A 19,386-nucleotide genomic window follows, 5' to 3' on the forward strand; every position below is an offset into this window, starting at 1 on the left:
CCCATTAATTCACACTCTTTGATCCCATCTGTCAGTCATTTCATATGACTGCTACTTCATTAGTCCTGTAATTAAAGACATATCATTCAGCTGATAGATGCAGTTTCTAATTTCTATTTCTTCAATCCTCATATTAAAAAAAAAAAGAGATATTCTGGGTTTCTTTAAAGCAAGGGCAGGAGGAGAAGAAAAGCAACAGTCAAGAGGAAAAGAGAGAACTCCTCTTTACTGTTTATTGACAGAATTATGGAGACATTCTGTTCAACGACAATTTCCCAAATTTGATCAGTCTGAGTGTATATACATATATAGATATAGTTTTCATGGTGCAGTGACTCTACATACTTCCTTCAAGAGTTAAATGAAACATGCTGTACAGATACTCAAGTGACACCTGATTTTCTATCTACACGAGGTACACCATGATTCCTTTGACACAATGGGAGGCATGCTTTACCATGAGACTTTGCATTTCATTTCTCTAATATGTCGAGCATGTTTGCTTGGCTAAACTGCTTGTACTGTATGTGCATACTGTTGCGTGAACAAATAAACTAAATTAAGAGTTGAACAATTCTGGCATCCAAGTTATAGATAAATAATTATGGAAAGCAAAAAGGAATAAATTATCCACTTCGCATATTTGAGAATTAAGTTGGAACGATCTTACATTTTTCACATGGTGTAAGAATCAAGTCGGACCTTAGAGTTCCTTGTTGTCTTGCATTTGCTCATGTGATTCTAAAGGGATGAGAGATAAGATCCACATCCTACAGAAAAGCAATCAATCAAGATATGCAACTAGACTAGGCTAACATGATAAATATTGAAAGTGAAGTGATGTCAGTTTCTCTGCTGTAAGAACAGAACAAAAACAGACAGTCCTTGCATCATTGCAAATCGATGCCAGAGTATTCCTCAAGTTCCCAGTTATATCTTGGAAGAAGTAATTGAGGTGAACAATGTTCTACAATATTTCTCAAGTTGAAGTGGCAATGAAAACTTCATTGCAGATCCTAATGAAAGTATTTGATCACATCTCTAGACAAGGTAACAACTGCTGGGACTGCGCTGTCTTCGATAGACAAAAAGTTACATTTCAGCCTTAAATGATGAGCTAAACCAAAAATTTGGCCCCAGTTATTTTAAAAATTTTGGCCTTATATTATCACCATGTAGTCATAGATAAGGCCAAAATAGTCACATAATCCAACTCCTAATAGCTAATGAAGCAAATAGTTACAGAGCTTAAGAAGAGAAAGAGAGGAGAAGGGAAGAAGTGAGACACTTGAGCAACTCTATATTTTCTAAGTCTATTCAAAGGTCGGTATAATGTAAATTCAAAGTTTTGGAGAATCCCGCTAAGCTGAATGAGAATGCTGCTCAAACCAAGGTAAGATCAGAGACAGCTAATCAACCTCATCATTAAGCAATTATTAAAAGTTCGTAAGCGTGAATATGAAAGTTCAGAGTTGTAAGATAATTCAAAAGGCCTTTTTCATTAGTTTATTGCATAATATATGTGTGCTTGAATGCTATTTTCTTTTCTACAAAGAGATGCTGGGATGTGGATAGCTTACGATAATGTATCTGCTGCATAAAATATTGGAAGCCTTCCCAACCCTGCACCTTTCCATTTTCTTCTTTGAGAGGAGACGAGTTGCTCGGCTCCTGAGCTTGTTGCAGTCAAAACAAACTGCAAGACACATGGTCATCAAACAAACAAATAATGCATGTGGTTATGAGAGATAACAAACATATATATTGTTCATCAACCACAGGAATGAAATATGTACCAGCGGGAAAAGAACAGCCATGACACCGTAGCTCACAAGAGGAGAAAAGAAGAAAATAGCCAGAACACAAGGGCTTCCTGCAAAGCCAATGAAGAAAGTAAGGTTGGCCATCTTAACCAAAACCCTAAATGTACGCAATTTAGAATATTAAGAGCATGTACAATGTCTCGAGCAATTTTTCATGCCATATGTGAAATAAAATAATAATTGTTTCAAGCATACCGAGATATATTAACACAAGACATACACAATATTCGTGATTTCAGGTCCTTCACTTTGCAGTGTTATTGAGCATGATTCAGTTGAAAAGGAGTAAATTAGTTGATTGCATGGAAACTTTAAAACAAATGAGATTGCACATAGCAATGTTAACATAAAATTTCAAGGATAAACACAAGTAATATGAAGAATAGACTCCAGCACCAGCAAGAAACTATTTTTACCAAAACCAGCAAAAAAAGCCCAGTTAGATTCAAAGAAGTCCAGCCGTCTGTCCAGTGCCACTTCAGACAAATTCCACTTGTACCTAAATTAAGAAGCAGAGTTAGCAATTATCTAGTCAATAGTAAGTGCAAAACAACAAATAGCAGATGCACACTCATCACTTACTCAAAACAGTAATAAGCATACATCCAGGAAAGAAGTACAAAATTGAGTGCCTTCCCTATATATGGTATGAATCCTGTAGCATAAACCTGCATTCAATTGTCAAGCGTGTAAACCAAAATATAAAAGGTATGTTTAAGTGGCACCATGTTCAATGCAAGAAAAAGTGTTGGTGAAAGATGCAAAGCAAGTGAAGTTCAAAAATAATCTTTTCGAATCCAATGTATGGAAGCTGGGTATGGAAGCCAATGATATGTGGATACAAATGGCATCAAAGATTAGAGAAGTAGCTAGAAAAGTACTTGGAGAGTCTAAAGGACATGGACCACCCTCAAAAGAGAGATGGTGGTGGAATGAAGAAGTACAAAAGGCAATGAAGAGAAAAAGGGAATGGTATAAAAAATTATCTAAATGTGATAATAATGAGGCATATGAACAGTACAAGATAGCAAAGAAAGAGGCAAAAAGGCAGTTAGTCAAGCAAGAACACTGTACAGCCATACGACCGGCTATGTTATATGGTAGTGAGTGTTGGGCACTGAAAGATTCGTATGCGTCTAAGATAAGAGTTGCAGAGATGAGAATATTAAGGTGGATGAGTGGCCATACTAGACTAGATAAAGTCCGAAATGAGAGTATTAGAGAAAAGGTATGAGTGGTAGCAATTGAAGATAAGTTGAGAGAAGGGAGATTGAGATGGTTTGGTCATGTGAAGCGTAGACATACGGAGGCTCCAGTTAGACAAGTAGAGCACATTATGTTAGAGGATAGAAAGAAAAAAAGGAGTAGACCTAAATTGACTTGGAGGAGAGTAGTACAACATGACTTAGAAGCATTATACATTTCTGAGGATTTAACCCAAAATCGTTTAGAGTGGAGAAAGTGAATCCATATAGCCAACCCCAAATTTTTGGGATAAAGACTTAGTTGAGTTGAGTTGAGTTGAGTCAAGCAAGAGCACAGGCCTTTGAAAAGTTATATGAGAAACTTGAAACTAAAGTAGGGAGAAAGATATTTATAGATTAATAAGGAGGAGAGAAAAGAAATGTCAAGATCTTAATCAAGTTAGGTGCATTAAGGATGAAGGAAAAGTGTTGGTGAAAGATGAAGACATTAAAGAAAGATGGAGAAATTATTTTAATGATCTCTTTAATAATAGTTAAAATGGTAATAGCATAAATATAAACTATAGAAAAATAGAAAAGAATTTGAATTATACTAGAAGAATTAGATCTTTTGAAGTAAATGAAGCACTTAAGAGAATGAAAATGGGTAAAGCTTGTGGACTCGATGAAATACCAATTGAAGTGTGAAAGCATTTGGGAGATATGGGAGTGGCATGGTTAACTAAATTATTTAATAAGATTTTAAATTCAAAGAAAATGCTCAATGAATGGAGGAGTATTTTAATACCTATTTTTTAAAATAAGGGAGACATAGAGTTGCTCAAACTATAGGAGAATTAAACTCATGAGTCATACTATGAAGTTGTGGGAGAGAGTTGTGGAGCATCGACTATGTCATAATACTTCTATCTCTCCCAATCAATTTGGTTTCATGCCCGGTCGTTCAACAATGGAAGCGATCTTTCTCATTAGAAGCTTGATGGAAAAATATAGAGATGTGAAGAAAGATCTACACATGGTTTTTATTGATTTGGAAAAGGCTTATGATAGTGTTCCAAGAGATGTCTTATGGAATGTGTTAGAACAAAAGAGGGTATCTATTAGGTACATACAAGTGTTGAAAGATATGTATGAAGGAGCAATTACTATTGTGCGCACAATGGGAGGGGACACAAGAGATTTTCCGATCTCAATTGGATTACACCAAGGATCAGCCATAAGCCCGTACCTTTTTACATTAGTTTTAGATGAATTGACGAAACATATACAAGAGAGTATTCCTTGGTGCATGATGTTTGCGAATGATATTATTCTAATAAATGAGACACAAGAAGGATTCAATAGAAAGCTAGAGCTTTGGAGAAGTACTCTAGAGTCAAAGGGTTTTAAGTTAAGTAGAACGAAGATAGAATACATGCATTGCAAGTTCAGTGAAAGCCAAACTGGTGATAGGGAAAGAGTTAGTTTGAATGGAGTGGTACTGTCCCAAAGTAATCACTTTAAATATCTAGGCTCAGTCCTTCAAGTAGATGGGGGATGTGAGGAAGATGTTAGTTATAGGATTAAAGCCGGATGGTTGAAGTGGAGACGTGCCACGAGAGTTTTATATGATTGTAAGATTCCCAATAAGTTGAAAGGAAAATTTTACCGTACAGCCATACGACCGGCTATGTTATATGGTAATGAGTGTTGAGCATTGAAAGAATCGTATGCGTCTAAGATAAAAGTTGCAGAGATGAGAATGTTAAGGTGGATGAGTGGCCATACTAGACTAGATAAAGTCCGTAATGAGAGTATTAGAGAAAAGATAGGAGTGGTGCCAATTGAAGATAAGTTGAGGGAAGGTAGATTGAGATTGTTTGATCATGTGAAGCGTAGACATACGGAGGCTCCAGTTAGACAAGTAGAGCACATTAGATTAGAGGATAGAAAGAAAAAAGGGGTAGACCTAAATTGACTTGGAGGAGAGTAGTACAATATGACCTAGAAGGATTACACATTTTTGAGGATTTAACCCAAAATCGTTTAGAGTGGAGAAAGCGAATCCATATAGCCGACCCCAAATTTTTTGGATAAATGCTTAGTTGAGTTGAGTTTATGCTGAAAAAGTTGACTTTGCTACAAGAACTCAAGCAGAAGATAATGATAATAAGAAAACAAATAGAATATTGAAATCATGTGTGTTTTTGTGTACCATGTTGACATATTCAAAGACATTGTACCTCTAGAAAGAAGAAGCTCAAAAGCAATATAGAATACAACTGCTCCCCAATTCCAATCATAACCCTGTAGAAAAATTTTACAACAAAAGGATGAACTGACAGCATTCCTTCTAAAGCACAACTGTGCATATAAAGACAAAAAGAATAAAAACAATCACAGGGAAAGCTAAATTTCAAAAATCAAATAGTTACAAGTTGGAAACCTACCCTCCTAGACCAGCAGGCTTTTCTGTTGAACCTGAGTTGTCTGAGGTTGTTGTTGGATCATCCTGGCTTAAGGGTTCCAATACGATACGTTCATCTCTTCCCATTGCAGCAAAACCAAACTTAGCAATTTCATTGTACCTTGATTAAGATCAGTTTAAAACAGCATAGATGAATAAAACAAACTACTGCACAGGAAGCATCTCTCAGAAGATAAAAAGAAAAAATTCACATATTTCAACTCTAAAATTGGTTATAACTCAAAAGCCATAAATTCATAAAGAAATTTGAACACCCAGATAGAAATGTAATGTCTTACATTCACTACTCATTGAATAATGTCAGGATAAATATCAAGAGATAAGATCATCTGCCCTATCCCTCTCTAACTCATGGATATCATATTCTCACCACAACAGTTAACAATTAGTCCAGAATATGTCAACAACAAAGTTAAAACAGAAAGAGAACAATACCAGATAGTGCTCAGAATAAAGCTAAATATATATAATGGGTAGAACCAAAACACCTGCATTTAATACGCAGTGAAAGAAATTAGAGGTTGTGAAAATCAATAGAGAACTGACAAGCACATATTTTACACATGCATATCTTTTGTACAAAAAATTAATATCAATTATTCTTCATCAAATGGCTAGAAAAACTTCAAAGAGAGAAAGAAAACCTACCGTGCAATTTCATGAACCATTTCAAAATGATACATATATAATTCTGACTTCTTGGGTTCAGATAAAGATTTTTAGGGGGTAGAGGAACACACTGTTATCTAACAGGGGGGAAGAAAATTGAAAACTTAAGAGAACACAATTCAACCTATGAAGAAAAAGTGTTTAACACAAACAAAAGCCTCAATAGAAAGCAAACTGAAATCCAAAGAATTCTAAGATTGTTTAGTTTTTCTTTCTGTGGCATCCACTTGAGACAATGCACTGCTTTTTCTAGGTGATTCAAAGTTTTATTTTCAAGTTAGTTTACACAGATATGCTGCAGGGTATTCTAGTTCTGAGTTCTGTTCAATTTAATGAGTCAAAAGCATCTTCACCAGTTCAAAGTTTTATGAGATATGGGACTTCCACACAACTCTGCAGACCTATTCTGTAGTCCAGTCATGTCATTGCAACTTAAGGCGAGACCTTATTGGCTTGACTATTGAATAAGCAGTAAGCAAGTTTAAATTCCATACTTTCCAAATGTCAATTGTAGCCTTCTTAGAGTTATGCATAGTTGCATACCTTTAAGGCTGCATATGCTGTCAAATTTGACGAAGATCAACTTAGCAAATAGCAGTTATCTTATATGATACAAAGGGGACACTAGGTGTATGACCTAGAATCTTCCTACCTTCATGTTTCTTTGAAAATGAACTGAATTAAGATCCAGCAAATTTTCAAAAGGATATTTGCACTTAAAAATTATATCTTGCCTTAGATGTTGAATTAGTGTTTGTGCTGCTGTTGCAGTTGACATGATTGGGTACTGTGGTCTTCCAGACTCCTTTATTTGTTGTTTAGATTAGTGGTTATGATTTAATATTTTATAAAACTACAATTTAATGTTTTCTAAGGCTAAGAGTAAAGATTGTATTATTATATTTTGTATGTGTTTGCAAACTATATAAGCTACCTATCCCAGTTTCATGATCCAGAAACTAAAGAAAACCCACGCATCCTAATAAGTAAGAATTTCATAGAATTTACAGAAGCACGAACACAAAGTCATAAGCATGTATGATCTGCATACTTACATAAAAGAGTTGTATGAGTACAACGCGTAAAAAAGAATAAAGTTTTAAAATACTGCTGAATGTGCATGGCTCTTGAGAACTAATATCTGAATACTGATCAGGTAGTATCCATTGTAATGTTGGGATGACGACTGAGTTCAGGACAAAAATACTGCATTGAAATGAAGATTGAAAGAGTTATATCGTGAGATTCTGACATGCATGATTTCAATGATAATGTACAAAAGCAACCAAAAACATTAACTAAGTAGATTAAGCAAACACCCAAAGAAATTGAATTGAATTTCAAAAGTATATTCATAATCATAAAAGAAAACTTTTCCAATTCTAATCTGCAGTAATATTCTGACACCATATATGAAGGTGTGAATGTCATCAAAAGAGTTATTGGCATTGCTGCCAAGCCCACAAGAGAGTTACTGGAATTGCAAACTTAAGTACATTCTTGCTTTGGTCCATAACTAAAAATCAACAATCCCACCTCATGAATGCATCTACTATACATGAAGCAATCATTTTTCACACTATTATTAAAAATCAAGTATAAAAGTCTTAATTGTGGGTGCTTAAAAAAACATTATCAATCTATGAAATTAATCAAGCAACCATGAGGAAAACCATGAGGGATCTCTTGGATCCTGACAGAGCTCATAGTAGAATCCAGGAACTAGCCAATTAAGCACGAGAGTGAAGATTTTACACAAAAGCAACTTGCTTGATTGATTTTGTACCAAGCCAGCTCCAAATGGAGCAACAAGAACTCAAATTGCATAATTGCCTCCCTTTAGCTCTAAATTTGACACCCTATATAGCTCAATAACCCAGAATACTCGAAAATGACCCAAATAGAGACTCTAATCAATACGCATTCTATCGCTAATTTGCAAATTTGAACTTGAAGATTAGATTATATGTGTACAGAGAGAAATATTACCTTCCCAAGAAAAAGAAGCCATTCAAGAGAAAACACTGCCCTGTTCTAATCAAAAGCTTTCTTGACCTGCCACCCAAAATTTCAAAAAAAAGAAAACAAGAACGATGACAAAAATTCCAGTTAAACTTCGAATTCCAGATTTTTTATGATCAAACACCTCAAAAAATTCTTCTTTCCCTGAATTTTGATTAACAAGTGTAAAAAAGAAAAAGCGAAAGTTTTTCGTTGTATTTCTCGTCAACCAAACACAGAGTTCTTTAAGCAATAGAAACGTAAAAGAGAAGCAATAAATTATTTAGATAGGAGAGATAGAGAGGACCTGAGACAAAGAATAACTACTCTGTGCAGGCAACAAGCTTCTCGAAAACCCTCAAGCCATAGCAAAGATGCTTGCTTTACTTTCATTCGGAACACTCTTCTTAATGGCTTTGCTGTTTCCATTCCGGACAGAGATAACAGAGACCGAAACTAAAAGGCACAAAGGGTGCTTCACCATAAAATATAAGCAGCTGTTCAGCTCTGAATTTGGCTGGCAATGCTATGATACAGAAAAGGTTGGGCTTGGGGAATCTTCCAGTCCATGGAGATTGTTTCAGAAGTCTGAGGCCCGAGCTCCTGTGAGTTCAAGCCCGGAAACGATTAGAATATTGTTTTTATATTAAAAATATTCATATTTAATTATAATTTAATTTTAATTATTGATTAAATTTTATTCATTTTAATTGTGATTATCTATAATATAAAATTTATTTTGTTAAAATAAAATAATTTTCTGAATTTTTTAATAATTAGTCTTTATTTTTTATATGAACGAAGAATTTTCTCATGGACAATCCAAATTAAACGGTACCGTTTTTGTGCAATTTCTCTAGAAATCACCATTAAATTGAAAATTAATAAATCCTAAGGAGGGAGCTGGTGAGAGAGCCGGGGAAATGGCGCAACCGAGCAAAGAGCCGTGCAAGAAAGAAGCTTGCGACATTCAAGCTTGTCTCTCCAAGAATAACTTCCTTCCTCAGAAGTAATCTCTCTGTCATTTTCTTTTCTTTTTTCTTTTTGGTTTTAGATTGTGATCTTATGATTAACTTATTTATATTTTTTATGCTTTAATTTTGGATTTTGAAAATTTTGTTACTGAAATAATGCTGGGTTAACAAATATACGATTGAACCTATTTCTATTGCTTTGGTGATGCCCTGTTTATGCTGATGTATTGATTTATTGATGTATTCAGAGCTCTGTGTACATGGGTTTTAGCAGTTTCTTGCTTATCATTTTTCAATTGGTTTTCTTAGTTAATATCTGTATTAATAATGGACTTTGATGTTACAAGGAAGGAGATGCACTGGTAACAGCTCTTTAGCTTCTTCTTCTTATTCTTTTCAAGATAAATAATAAATTGAGGTAAAAATAGAAAATTCATTGGAATTGACTAGGCCTGAAATTTTTCTTGCTTGTCAATGGGACTTAAAGAGGGAAGGATGTTGCTTGCTTATGCAGCTTGAAATCTTATTGATTTTTAACTAAAATGAATGTAACTAGTTGTTGTAAGAGGTTGAAAATATCTTGTTTGTCCATTCCCGTTCTTCTCCTCTCTTACTCTCTGGCCTGGCTTCTGGTATGACAGTTGCTTCATTGCCATGGAAATGTATGCTATTCCACTTTGAGCATAAATCCTCGAGAAAGATACCAATGGCCCAAATGCAAAGCTTTCTCTATTCGAACCAAAAATAAAAGCATATTTAGGCAATTTCCCTCACTAGTAGTTGGGGATATTTAATCTTACTGGAAAAAATTGCTTTCCACTTTGAGCATTTGACTAAAATGCATTCATTTTAACTAAAATGAATGTAACTAGTTGTTGTAAGAGGTTGAAAATATCATGTTTGTCCATTCCCGTTCTTCTCCTCTCTTACTCTCTGATCTGGCTTCTGGTATGACAGTTGCTTCATTGCCTTGGAAATGGATGCTATTCCACTTTAAGCATAAATCCTCGAGAAAGATACCAATGACCCAAATGCAAAGCTTTCTATATTCGAACCAAAAATAAAAGCATATTTAGGCATTTTCCATCGCTAGTAGTTGGGGATATTTAATCTTACTGGAAAAAATTGCATTTTCTTTTGGTCTGTTTAGTAATTACCAGAGTGTATGTGTGTGTACCACAACTTGAACCAAGCTACAAATTTAATAACTTCAAATCGACAACTCAATTTAACCTACTTTCTTTGTTGTTCGCTAGTTTTCTTAACGGAAATATGAATATGGGCATTAGTAATGCCAGATGTACTATCTGCTTCATTGAATTAATTGACCAGAGCCAGAGTTTACAGATCACATCAGCTCTTTTTTCAATATTTACTTCAGCATGTTTATTCTATTCCAAGACTGCAAGATATGTAATATGTTTTTCGAATGGATGGTAACAACCACTATATTAATGCTGAATAATTCCTAAATCTCTGCTTTATTGTGAAATTCATCATAGCCTGATTGAGCCAATTCACTCCTTGTTTGTCTCTCTAGGTAGTCTATAGTGCATTTATCGCTGACAATTAGAGGGATTCTATAGTGCATCGTCTTAGTAGATGACTTGCTCTGCCTTGTAGTTATTTTTCCATTTGTTAGTTGGTTTGATTGCACTTAACGGAAATATGGTTCTGTTCAAGAAAACTCCACTTAGTAGGTACTAGGCACAAAGGGAAAATCAGTTGGTACAATGGTAATACTTACAGCCTTGATACTAATGATGGTGTCTGCTTGAATTTTGAATACAGATATCTCATGAAAATTTTTTTCTACCTCTGTCTCCTTTTTCTTCTTTACAACACTAGCAAATGCTGTATTCATTATGGTGGGAGGTGAGTGTATGTATCGTGCGATCGTGAATATCATCCTCCATTTCGTTTCTGTCTTTTCTTTTTGCCTGTCATATAATGGTAGTTGTGGGACATTGCCTCCAGCCAGATAGTTGTCATATTCCTACATGTTGATAAGTTTTCCAGTCAGTTGGTAACTCACCAATACTGAAGCTGATACTATGCAGGGTGTAGGAAATGATTAGCAGTGCTGACTGGATATTCTATTCTTGTGTATGTGAATTTAGTCCTGTAAGAGACTGTATAAAGAAAGGATTGATATTTATATGGGTTGGTCCCTACTTATTTAGTTTGATTGCATTGGTCTTGGTCTGATGACTTTGATAATGTGCTAGAAGTCCTATGTGGTTTCATGTGATCTAAGTTAATTGAATACTTTAACAAATCTCCATACTTTTGAACTAACATGTTCCAGTTGCATTCACTTCTGCACAATCCTGGCACCACTGATTACTATCTTTTGTTTTCATGAAAATTTCTGATTAGCAGTTTGAAATGGTACATACAGGTGCCTTAAAGTTATTGAAAATCTTCATTCTTGCTGTGAGAAATGCGAGTACAAGTCAACACATTGTGGTTCTCTGTCTAGCCTTCTGAAGCAAATTCCCAAGTGAGAGCCAATATCTTCTGTGTGCAAACTACAAGGCATTCATGTTTTGCTAGTTTTCACTAGGGGAATACAAGAAATCATGGTATTTCACGGTATACAACAAATCAATTTCTTTTGGCTTTTCCGGTAGAGATATGTGAGGATCTATAATAATACTGTCCAAGAAAAAAGAGCTAGAGAACTTTTTAATGGGGATTTCAATCACAATCACAAGAAATGTTCATTGTACTTGCATGCTTATTGACATGTTTTAACTGCTCAAAGATTCATATGAACAATGCGAAGTGGATTCTTAAATACTTATGCTAGTTACAGGTTGCTTGATTTCTTGAAGATTTCTTGCATCTAATATTGCATTTCTTTTCTAGTTTGGCTGCTGCTCTCTGATGATGTTGAATTAAGAACCTTGGAAATTGATTGGAGTTTCCGTTTAACTAATGAAAGCTCTCAAAAAATAACAATGGTGACCAGACAATCTTTTCTTGAATTCCGAAGGAAATGTCATGTGATTCTACGAATCCGATCCCAAAGCGCAATTCTTGAACATGGTTATGATGAAGTTTATTTCACGTTGCCAGGTTTTCCAAGCTCACTGGCATTGATAAAAAGCTATTATTTTTATACGCAATTAATTTTTCAAAAAATAAAATAAAGGAGGAGATTTGCACCTCAACAGGCATGCAGTTTTATTCATATTCTCTTCCTTTCTTCTCAAAAAGGTGCAGTGTGCTTGACGCATGGTATTTCGTCTTATAAGCTAAATCCACTAATCCTGGTATGATGAAGGAAATCAACTCCTCTACAGTAAAATAGGCTCAATTTATTTATAACAATTTTTGAAAGTTGATTTATTTATTTATAATAATTTTTAAATTTATAAATTAAACTTATAAACTTAAAAAATTAAAGGATCTAAGTTTTCATTTTAATGTTTATAAATTATGTTTATAAGTTAATTTGACTAAATATTTTGAATAACATAATTTTTTCAATTTCATTATAAATCTTATTTGATATCTTTTTTTATCACTTTAATAATAAATATATTTATAAATTATTTTTTACTGAACATGTTTATATATCAATCACCTATGAATATTTTAATAAACACGTAATTACTTAAAATTTTAAATGCTCATAAATTAAAATTACTTTATATAAGTTAATTTTAATAAATTAAGTCAAACACCTTATAAGACGAGCTCCTTTCTTCCACTAATATTCCAGCACTCCGTGTAAAGTAATTTATGCATCATTGACATGAATGAAAAGAGTAGAAGCAATGGACCACATTATCCAAGATTATCAATTAAACATCGCAAGTGACAAGAAGTTGCCTTTGCCATCTTAAAGTCCCCCTTTATCGTGTTGATTAAGGAAACATCTTGATAAAGCATCAATTTACAACTAGCTACGCAAACTTGCAAGCGGAATATTCTTGGAATAAACATGTAAGAATATGCTTTCATCCAAAAATGAGAACCACTGTTTGCTGCAATGCATGCAAGCCCCACGTCCATGTGGCCACAGCCTTATGCTTTGCAGGATAAATTTTGTAAGCAAATTCAATTCGTGACAAAAGAAACAAAGAAGCACTATATTTTACCAATGTGCTCAAAATTACATTGGCCAATTCTTTCCGTATGAATTGGGGGAGCCGGGAGCGCGCACAAGGAAACAGATGAATGCTAGACTCTTTGTGAAGCCAAAAAGAAACACGGAAGGGAAAAAGCTCACCCTCCTTTCTCTTACAGTATCCTGGAAACAACATGATTGCAGTACTCTCATAAAATACAGGTTGATGTCAGTCATTCCCTTCCCCAAATAGCATTCCTTTCACAATTGCAGGAAGAAGCTGATGAATATATCAATTTTGCGATGATCTCAATGACTCCTGACGCCGAAGAGGGATGCCTTCAGCACCATAGCCGTCCTCCTCTGTGTGCTTAGGAAGTCGCACAGGCAGAGATGTTGACACTGTATCTCAATTCAAAACATAAATCTAGATTTAGAATGACATAAACATGCATTCACTTAAATTATAGCAAACATGAACCTGGGCAACATGTTACAAACGCATTAGGGCTAAAAATGAAGGTTGAAAACTTGGTGAGCAATGCGAAATTGCAGATTAATATTAATAATTATGATGATGATGATGATGATTATGTTAAAAGTTAATGTCAAACGCATACCATCAGCCATATCCTTTGTCTTGTGAAGAAGAAATGTTCCTGAAAGGATGGTCACAAACCCACACATTTCTGTGACAATCTGAGTTGGACTCTGCCTATCCCAATCCTGAGGAGAAAATCAAATTTCAACATTGGTTACTTATGATTACCCACAAAATAATAATAATAATAATAATAATCAGAGCAAATTGTACTGTGTAAGCCAAAAACATAATAAAAATCAATGGCAGGGTCCAATAATAAACTAAAACATAAAGACATAGATTTTGCAGAACTCTAAGCCTCAGAAGGCAAAAGGCTCTATGCGAATTTTTGCCACATTATATTCCATAAAGCATAAATCTCTCATTTTGATGATGAGTTTACAGAGTGCCTGGAAATAGGAGCCAGCAAATAGCATGCTTTTTTAGAGTTGGCACGGAACAGACCATGAAATAGGGTTCATATTAGAAGCCCAAAAGCACTTAAAAATGGGAGGTCCCAACTGTGAGAATACCAAATATTCACCTGAGAAGACCGCTTCGGGCAATATTTTCTTGTACAAGATTTTTATTTTTCCTTCAACATTTTTATGGATTCTTTTCAAGAATGTACTCCAGTAAGGCAGTTTTAACATGATTCGTCATTCAGATCAAGTTGATTTTATCAGTTGGTAGAAATTTTACCTTGAACATGATTACACTAGCCACGATGGTGAGCGATGTGAACATAACATAATATATGGGAGATACGACAGCAGTGTTGAATGTATCAAGTGCCTGGAGGGGCAAAGGCAAAAGATAAAAAATTGAACAGAACACTACAATAAAAGGTGGCAAACTTCTCAGATATTAAAATAATTAGTATATAGTCAAGAAGTTTCTCATTCTAAGTACTAAGCAACTGCAAATCAATTCCTGCTTTTAGGTCTAAGCCTCAAAACAGAAAAGATTTACATCACTACAATCCAAAAATTCATTCAACAAACAAAGGTTTAGATAACATGAACCATTTCTAAAAAACCAAGACGACCCAATAGACATTAGATACTCACTATAGGACAGTGTATAAAATGTCTTACTTCAAAAGCTTCTCCTTTTTATTCTCTTTCATATAATTTTAGCAACTCTGTACTCATCTATCCAACCAATGTTTGTTATATGAATTAACAAATAGATTAGTAAATGCCACAGGTTAAGCAGTATCAAATTTAACAGATGAAGAAAGAAAAACTTCGATAATTGCAGATAAGGGGAGAGAAATATTATCTGAAGGACAAGGGTTTGAATATGCTATTAAATAATCTGATGGACAAGGAACTGAATATGCTGTTTCTAAACAATCTGATGGACAAGGAACTGAATATGTTGTTTCTACACTTCAGAAATGCCTAGGATATCCTTTTGCCCACAACGAACTAAAAGGCCAAGTACTACCATCTAAATGTGGCCTGTATTTTACTGATCACCCAACTTTTGGCATTTCTCCATAAGGAAAATTTATTAAGAGAATTTGAGCATAAGAATAGGAGGACAAGAAAGTCCTAAGAAGAATATAAAAAATGAACAAAATCAAGTAGAACAAATGTGCAAGCATATAAGCTTGGCTATCAAAACCTAAAAATTACTGAAAAAGACAAGAAAAAATTGTTACCTTGTTCAAATAATTCATTTGGGTAAGCACACAAGTAATTACAACTAAAGTAAAGGCCCATGTTTGGGGATATATTAGCTGATTCATTCCTGACAATGTCAACTTCAATGCAATTCCAAGTGCTTTAACACTCATGACCTGTCAAACAACAAATTTTGAATAAACAGAAAGGGAAAGAATACATAAAAACAAACGGAGGAAATAACAAACAACATAACAATACCTACCGACAAAGAGCCAACAAGAGAACACACCCCAATATAGACCATTATATGCGTCTGGCCATAGTCAGGAATATAGTGGAATATAATTACAAATACAGCTGTTATGACCAAAGCCGCATAGAACAGAAAAGCTGGAAGAGGAAAAAAAAGGGGTTAAATGTTCAGTTTTAAGTCCCTTGCTTTTGCATAATCTATTGGGAGTAAGTATAAATGATATAATAACTATTACCAGGTTCTGTAGCAAGATCCCAAACTTCTTTAACAGATTCAATCTCACGTTCTTGAGGAGCATGCAGAACAATTGTTGTAGAACCCACGACACAAAGAACACAACCAAGAATTCCAAAAATGTGTAGCTTCTCATTCAAAATAATATGTGCAAGAACCGCACTGCAAAGAAACAAAAAGATCAGAACTTAATGCCAGATTAACCAAGAAAAAAAAATTTCTTAAATATGAGATGATGTTGTGATTATCTATCATGCCTGATAATAATACTCAGAGCACCAAGGGGTGTGACCAATATAGCAGGTGCAAAAGCATAGGCAGCAAAATTAGCAATTTCCCCAACAATCACTGTTAAAATAACAATCAAGCATTAGTATGGACTTCTTATTAGCAAAAGTATAAAAACTAAGCTAGTTAAGTAGACAATTAGACAACCCATGGAGAGAGAGAGAGAGAGAGAGAGAGAGAGAGAGAGAGAGAGAGAGAGAGAGATATGGATAATATGATTCTTATAACTAGTTATCACAAATGCTATACAAATATGGATTTGAAAACCATCTCTAAAGTTCTCAGGATCAATGTTAAAATATCTATTAAAAAAAATAAACAGGACTTGGACGATCTCTACACTTTGCACCATGGGGAACTAATAAACATTAAATTGCAAGAAAAGAAAAACTAACCACATTTTATGATAGTAAAACTCACTTGTTATCATGCCCAGCCACCAAAGTGGTTCATATAAGTAAGAATAGCCTCCGCTTCCTGTAAATTGTTTTGAACAAAAACTAAATTTCAGTGAAATTCCTGTAAATCATGGTTACACAATGATATATGAGAGAAGCACAATAGTATGCAAACACTGAATGTGAAAAATGGCTTATTTATCCCAATAGCTTTTGTGGATGTTAGCAAGAAATTCAAACATGCAATAACTGTTCAACTTCTCCAAGAAAGTCAATAAAAAGAAATGTGTAGACACACCACAAAAAAGCTGTATAGTTGAACTCTGTATATCTTATAGCCAAGAAATTTTAGCTCCTGCTGACATGATGTGAACTCAAAGCTTCATACTTAATCGCATTTGTCAGGAAGCTGAACTGATTATGAAACTGCTGGCAATGACAAGTGGAATGCTTTAATAAACCTCAAGCATTCTCTGAAATGCTATTACTAAGATACGGATCTTCCTAGATCAAAAATCCCAACTAACTGAATGATGGAGTAATGGAAAGTCCAAATTCCCATTTTTCCATTACATTGTTTCACGCACGAGTCATGAGCACAACCATACTAATAACAATGCAAGAACATAGTTTATATCGGCCACCAACCCAAACTTACAACAACGATCTCTTGATACTCTTTAATTTTACCATTCCATTACACAAAGAAATTGAAACTCCAAAATTACGAGTTCATAGAATCTCTCTCTTGAATCCTAACCTGGAATAAATAGATTCCAAATCTACTGAACAAAAGTGAAACGAATATTCAAACATTTGGTAACTGCATTAAACCAGCATAAAAACTTAAATTAAGTATATAGACCACGCTAACTGCTCAACAAAAATCTAACGATTGTTTTCAGTTCAACTTCCCTCTTGCCTGATCCAAGTTCAATCGGTGTAGTAGTAGAAAATGATCAACATTCTTAACAAGCATACTAAAGAAAACTTCCAAATGAAAAGAATCTTCACATTTTCCATCACAAATAAGAGAAACATAGATCCAAAACGAATGAAATCAATACTATGTACAGAGCAATCCCTTATAGAAGAAGTCATTGAATACACCAAAACTAAATGACAATTTATTGTACAGCAAAGTAGATACCTGCCCTGATGCCAGAGGCACCAGCTTTTTTCAATCCCTTCTTCTTGACAATGAAGCTAGCACCGATAAAGATGCTCGAAGAAAGAGCCAAAATCAACCCCTTGATATTATCAGAGGACATACCCTTGTAGGTGTCTGCCCAACTCTGAGTCTGAGTAGCCATGGGTGTAATTAACTAAAAGCACCCACAAAACAGCCCCCAAATCCTCCACTGGTTCAAGCCAATATCACAAAACCACCATATCTGCACAGATTTCCAACTCAGCACCAACTTCAATAGGCTGAAGTCAAGAAATTGACCAACACCCAAGATTCCAAATGTAATTCCTAGTGAGTAGCCGGAAATATATAGTATTTGCAGGAATACTCAATTCAGTTTGAAGTAGATTTCACACGAAATCTAATTTTTCTCAGATGGGTAAGTCAAAATGGTGTAGACTCGGATGTAAGGAGCAAGAAAGATTGGATCTAAAAGAGACATGGAAAAAGAACAGAGAAGAAATTGAAGATTGTGTCGGCGCTTAAAGAAAGAGAGAAAGAACACGGGAGAGAGAGAGAGATGGATACAGCTGTGAAGGTTACTTAGATTGGAAGAAGGGAGAGAAAGAACAAGCGTTCTTATTCTCAACTCGTTTTACCAAAATAAGGACTCTCCTCCGACTCAAGGTTGATGAATTGAGTGGCACACCCCATCTTCTTTTTTATTCTTTTTCTTTCTTCTTTTTAATAGTTTTTGCTTTTTTTTCTTTTTTAATTTCTATTTACTCATGATCCATGTTTTTCCCATTTTAATCTGATTTATTATTTTTTTTCTTAGAGATTGGAATTTTTTTCACTATGAAATTAATAAGAAAATTTCATCCTAAGTTTCAAATGAGTTCAATAGGCGTAGAATGACTAAGTTAAGACTCAAATTTTAATAGAATTTAAGATTTGAATCTAAAATTAAATTTAAAATATTGAATTTGATGATGATTCTTAGAAAAAAAAAAGGATAGGAGTATATATATATATATATATATATATATATATATATATATATATATATATATATATATATATATATATATATATATTAATTATGTTGTAGCAATAAGTGTTATGTGCAGTGTTAATATTAATTATACTTTTTAAAAAGAAAACTCGAGTTCAATAAAATATTATCGAGAGAGACATTTATGAATTTCAAAATAATTAATTTTTTATAGAAGAAAATACCTTCATATAAAATAATATAAATTATTATATTGTATTTATATTATCATTTACATTATATATGTTATGTTTTTATTGTTTAATAAATTCTTAAATATATATTTTATAAAATATGAATATGTAGGCTTTGCCACCTCTCAAAATGTTAGATTTAGGTTATTTTTACAAGTTAGGTGACCATGCCTTCTCTAATCACCACCCAATTAATATTATCTATTTTGATATATATATATATATATATATATATATATATATCAAAATTTATCTTTAAAATATATTATTCAGTTATTATTATTGATATATAATATTAATTATTTGACCTTATATATGCAGTAACACTTATATAAATCCTCATTCTACGCTTACTTTCTTCATCCTAATTTCCTCATTCCTAATAAGACAAAAATAGAAATT

General features: G+C 33.9%; 3 protein-coding genes across 7 annotated transcripts; 1 reads left to right on the top strand and 2 right to left on the bottom strand.

The window, feature by feature from the left end:
* Positions 1-199: 199 nt before the first annotated feature.
* On the bottom strand, positions 200-8,775 carry LOC110650250 (protein EI24 homolog). 2 transcript variants are annotated; one of them, XM_021805137.2, is made up of 12 exons: positions 8,473-8,775; positions 8,154-8,219; positions 7,220-7,370; positions 5,931-5,983; positions 5,458-5,595; positions 5,251-5,314; positions 2,406-2,491; positions 2,240-2,322; positions 1,797-1,873; positions 1,581-1,696; positions 703-770; positions 200-534 (listed from the first exon to the last, which is right to left on the bottom strand). In XM_021805137.2, the coding sequence occupies exons 1-11, from the start codon at positions 8,592-8,594 to the stop codon at positions 704-706; spliced, it is 1,023 nt and encodes a 340-aa protein (XP_021660829.2). In that variant the 5' UTR covers positions 8,595-8,775; the 3' UTR covers positions 200-534; position 703. The 2 variants fall into 2 exon arrangements, with proteins under 2 accessions (XP_021660829.2, XP_021660828.2); XM_021805136.2 differs by having other exon boundaries at positions 671-770; positions 8,473-8,773.
* Positions 8,776-8,987: 212 nt separating this feature from the next.
* On the top strand, positions 8,988-11,975 carry LOC110650245 (uncharacterized). Its single transcript, XM_021805129.2, has 2 exons — positions 8,988-9,174; positions 11,541-11,975. Exons 1-2 carry the CDS (start codon positions 9,089-9,091, stop codon positions 11,644-11,646), a joined length of 192 nt encoding a protein of 63 aa, XP_021660821.1. The 5' UTR covers positions 8,988-9,088; the 3' UTR covers positions 11,647-11,975.
* Positions 11,976-13,077: 1,102 nt separating this feature from the next.
* LOC110650249 (probable magnesium transporter NIPA4) lies at positions 13,078-18,458 on the bottom strand. Of its 4 annotated transcripts, none has more exons than XM_058151101.1 (9): positions 17,758-18,456; positions 16,630-16,686; positions 16,179-16,269; positions 15,923-16,083; positions 15,697-15,824; positions 15,470-15,607; positions 14,503-14,595; positions 13,838-13,943; positions 13,078-13,625 (listed from the first exon to the last, which is right to left on the bottom strand). In XM_058151101.1, the coding sequence occupies exons 1-9, from the start codon at positions 17,918-17,920 to the stop codon at positions 13,510-13,512; spliced, it is 1,053 nt and encodes a 350-aa protein (XP_058007084.1). In that variant the 5' UTR covers positions 17,921-18,456; the 3' UTR covers positions 13,078-13,509. The 4 variants fall into 4 exon arrangements, with proteins under 4 accessions (XP_058007084.1, XP_058007085.1, XP_058007086.1 ...); XM_058151102.1 differs by having other exon boundaries at positions 13,078-13,619; positions 17,758-18,454; XM_058151103.1 differs by lacking the exon at positions 14,503-14,595 and having other exon boundaries at positions 17,758-18,458.
* Positions 18,459-19,386: the final 928 nt, after the last annotated feature.

Source organism: Hevea brasiliensis, chromosome 8 (genome assembly GCF_030052815.1).
Source record: "Hevea brasiliensis isolate MT/VB/25A 57/8 chromosome 8, ASM3005281v1, whole genome shotgun sequence".
NCBI lineage: Eukaryota > Viridiplantae > Streptophyta > Magnoliopsida > Malpighiales > Euphorbiaceae > Hevea > Hevea brasiliensis.

Excerpts from the sequence above, each read along its gene's own strand:
- LOC110650250 (XM_021805137.2), bottom strand. The coding sequence starts at position 8,594 with ATGGAAACAGCAAAGCCATTAAGAAGAGTGTTCCGAATGAAAGTAAAG. Across the intron at positions 7,371-8,153 it reads GGCTTCTTTTTCTTGGGAAG|TATTTTTGTCCTGAACTCAG; the intron begins GTAATATTTCTC and ends ATTTCAATGCAG. Across the intron at positions 1,697-1,796 it reads TGGCTGTTCTTTTCCCGCTG|TTTGTTTTGACTGCAACAAG; the intron begins GTACATATTTCA and ends TGTGTCTTGCAG.
- LOC110650245 (XM_021805129.2), top strand. The coding sequence starts at position 9,089 with ATGGCGCAACCGAGCAAAGAGCCGTGCAAGAAAGAAGCTTGCGACATT. Across the intron at positions 9,175-11,540 it reads AATAACTTCCTTCCTCAGAA|GTGCCTTAAAGTTATTGAAA; the intron begins GTAATCTCTCTG and ends TGGTACATACAG.
- LOC110650249 (XM_058151101.1), bottom strand. The coding sequence starts at position 17,920 with ATGGCTACTCAGACTCAGAGTTGGGCAGACACCTACAAGGGTATGTCC. Across the intron at positions 16,687-17,757 it reads TGCCTCTGGCATCAGGGCAG|GAAGCGGAGGCTATTCTTAC; the intron begins GTATCTACTTTG and ends AACAATTTACAG. Across the intron at positions 16,270-16,629 it reads GTGGCTGGGCATGATAACAA|TGATTGTTGGGGAAATTGCT; the intron begins GTGAGTTTTACT and ends TTATTTTAACAG.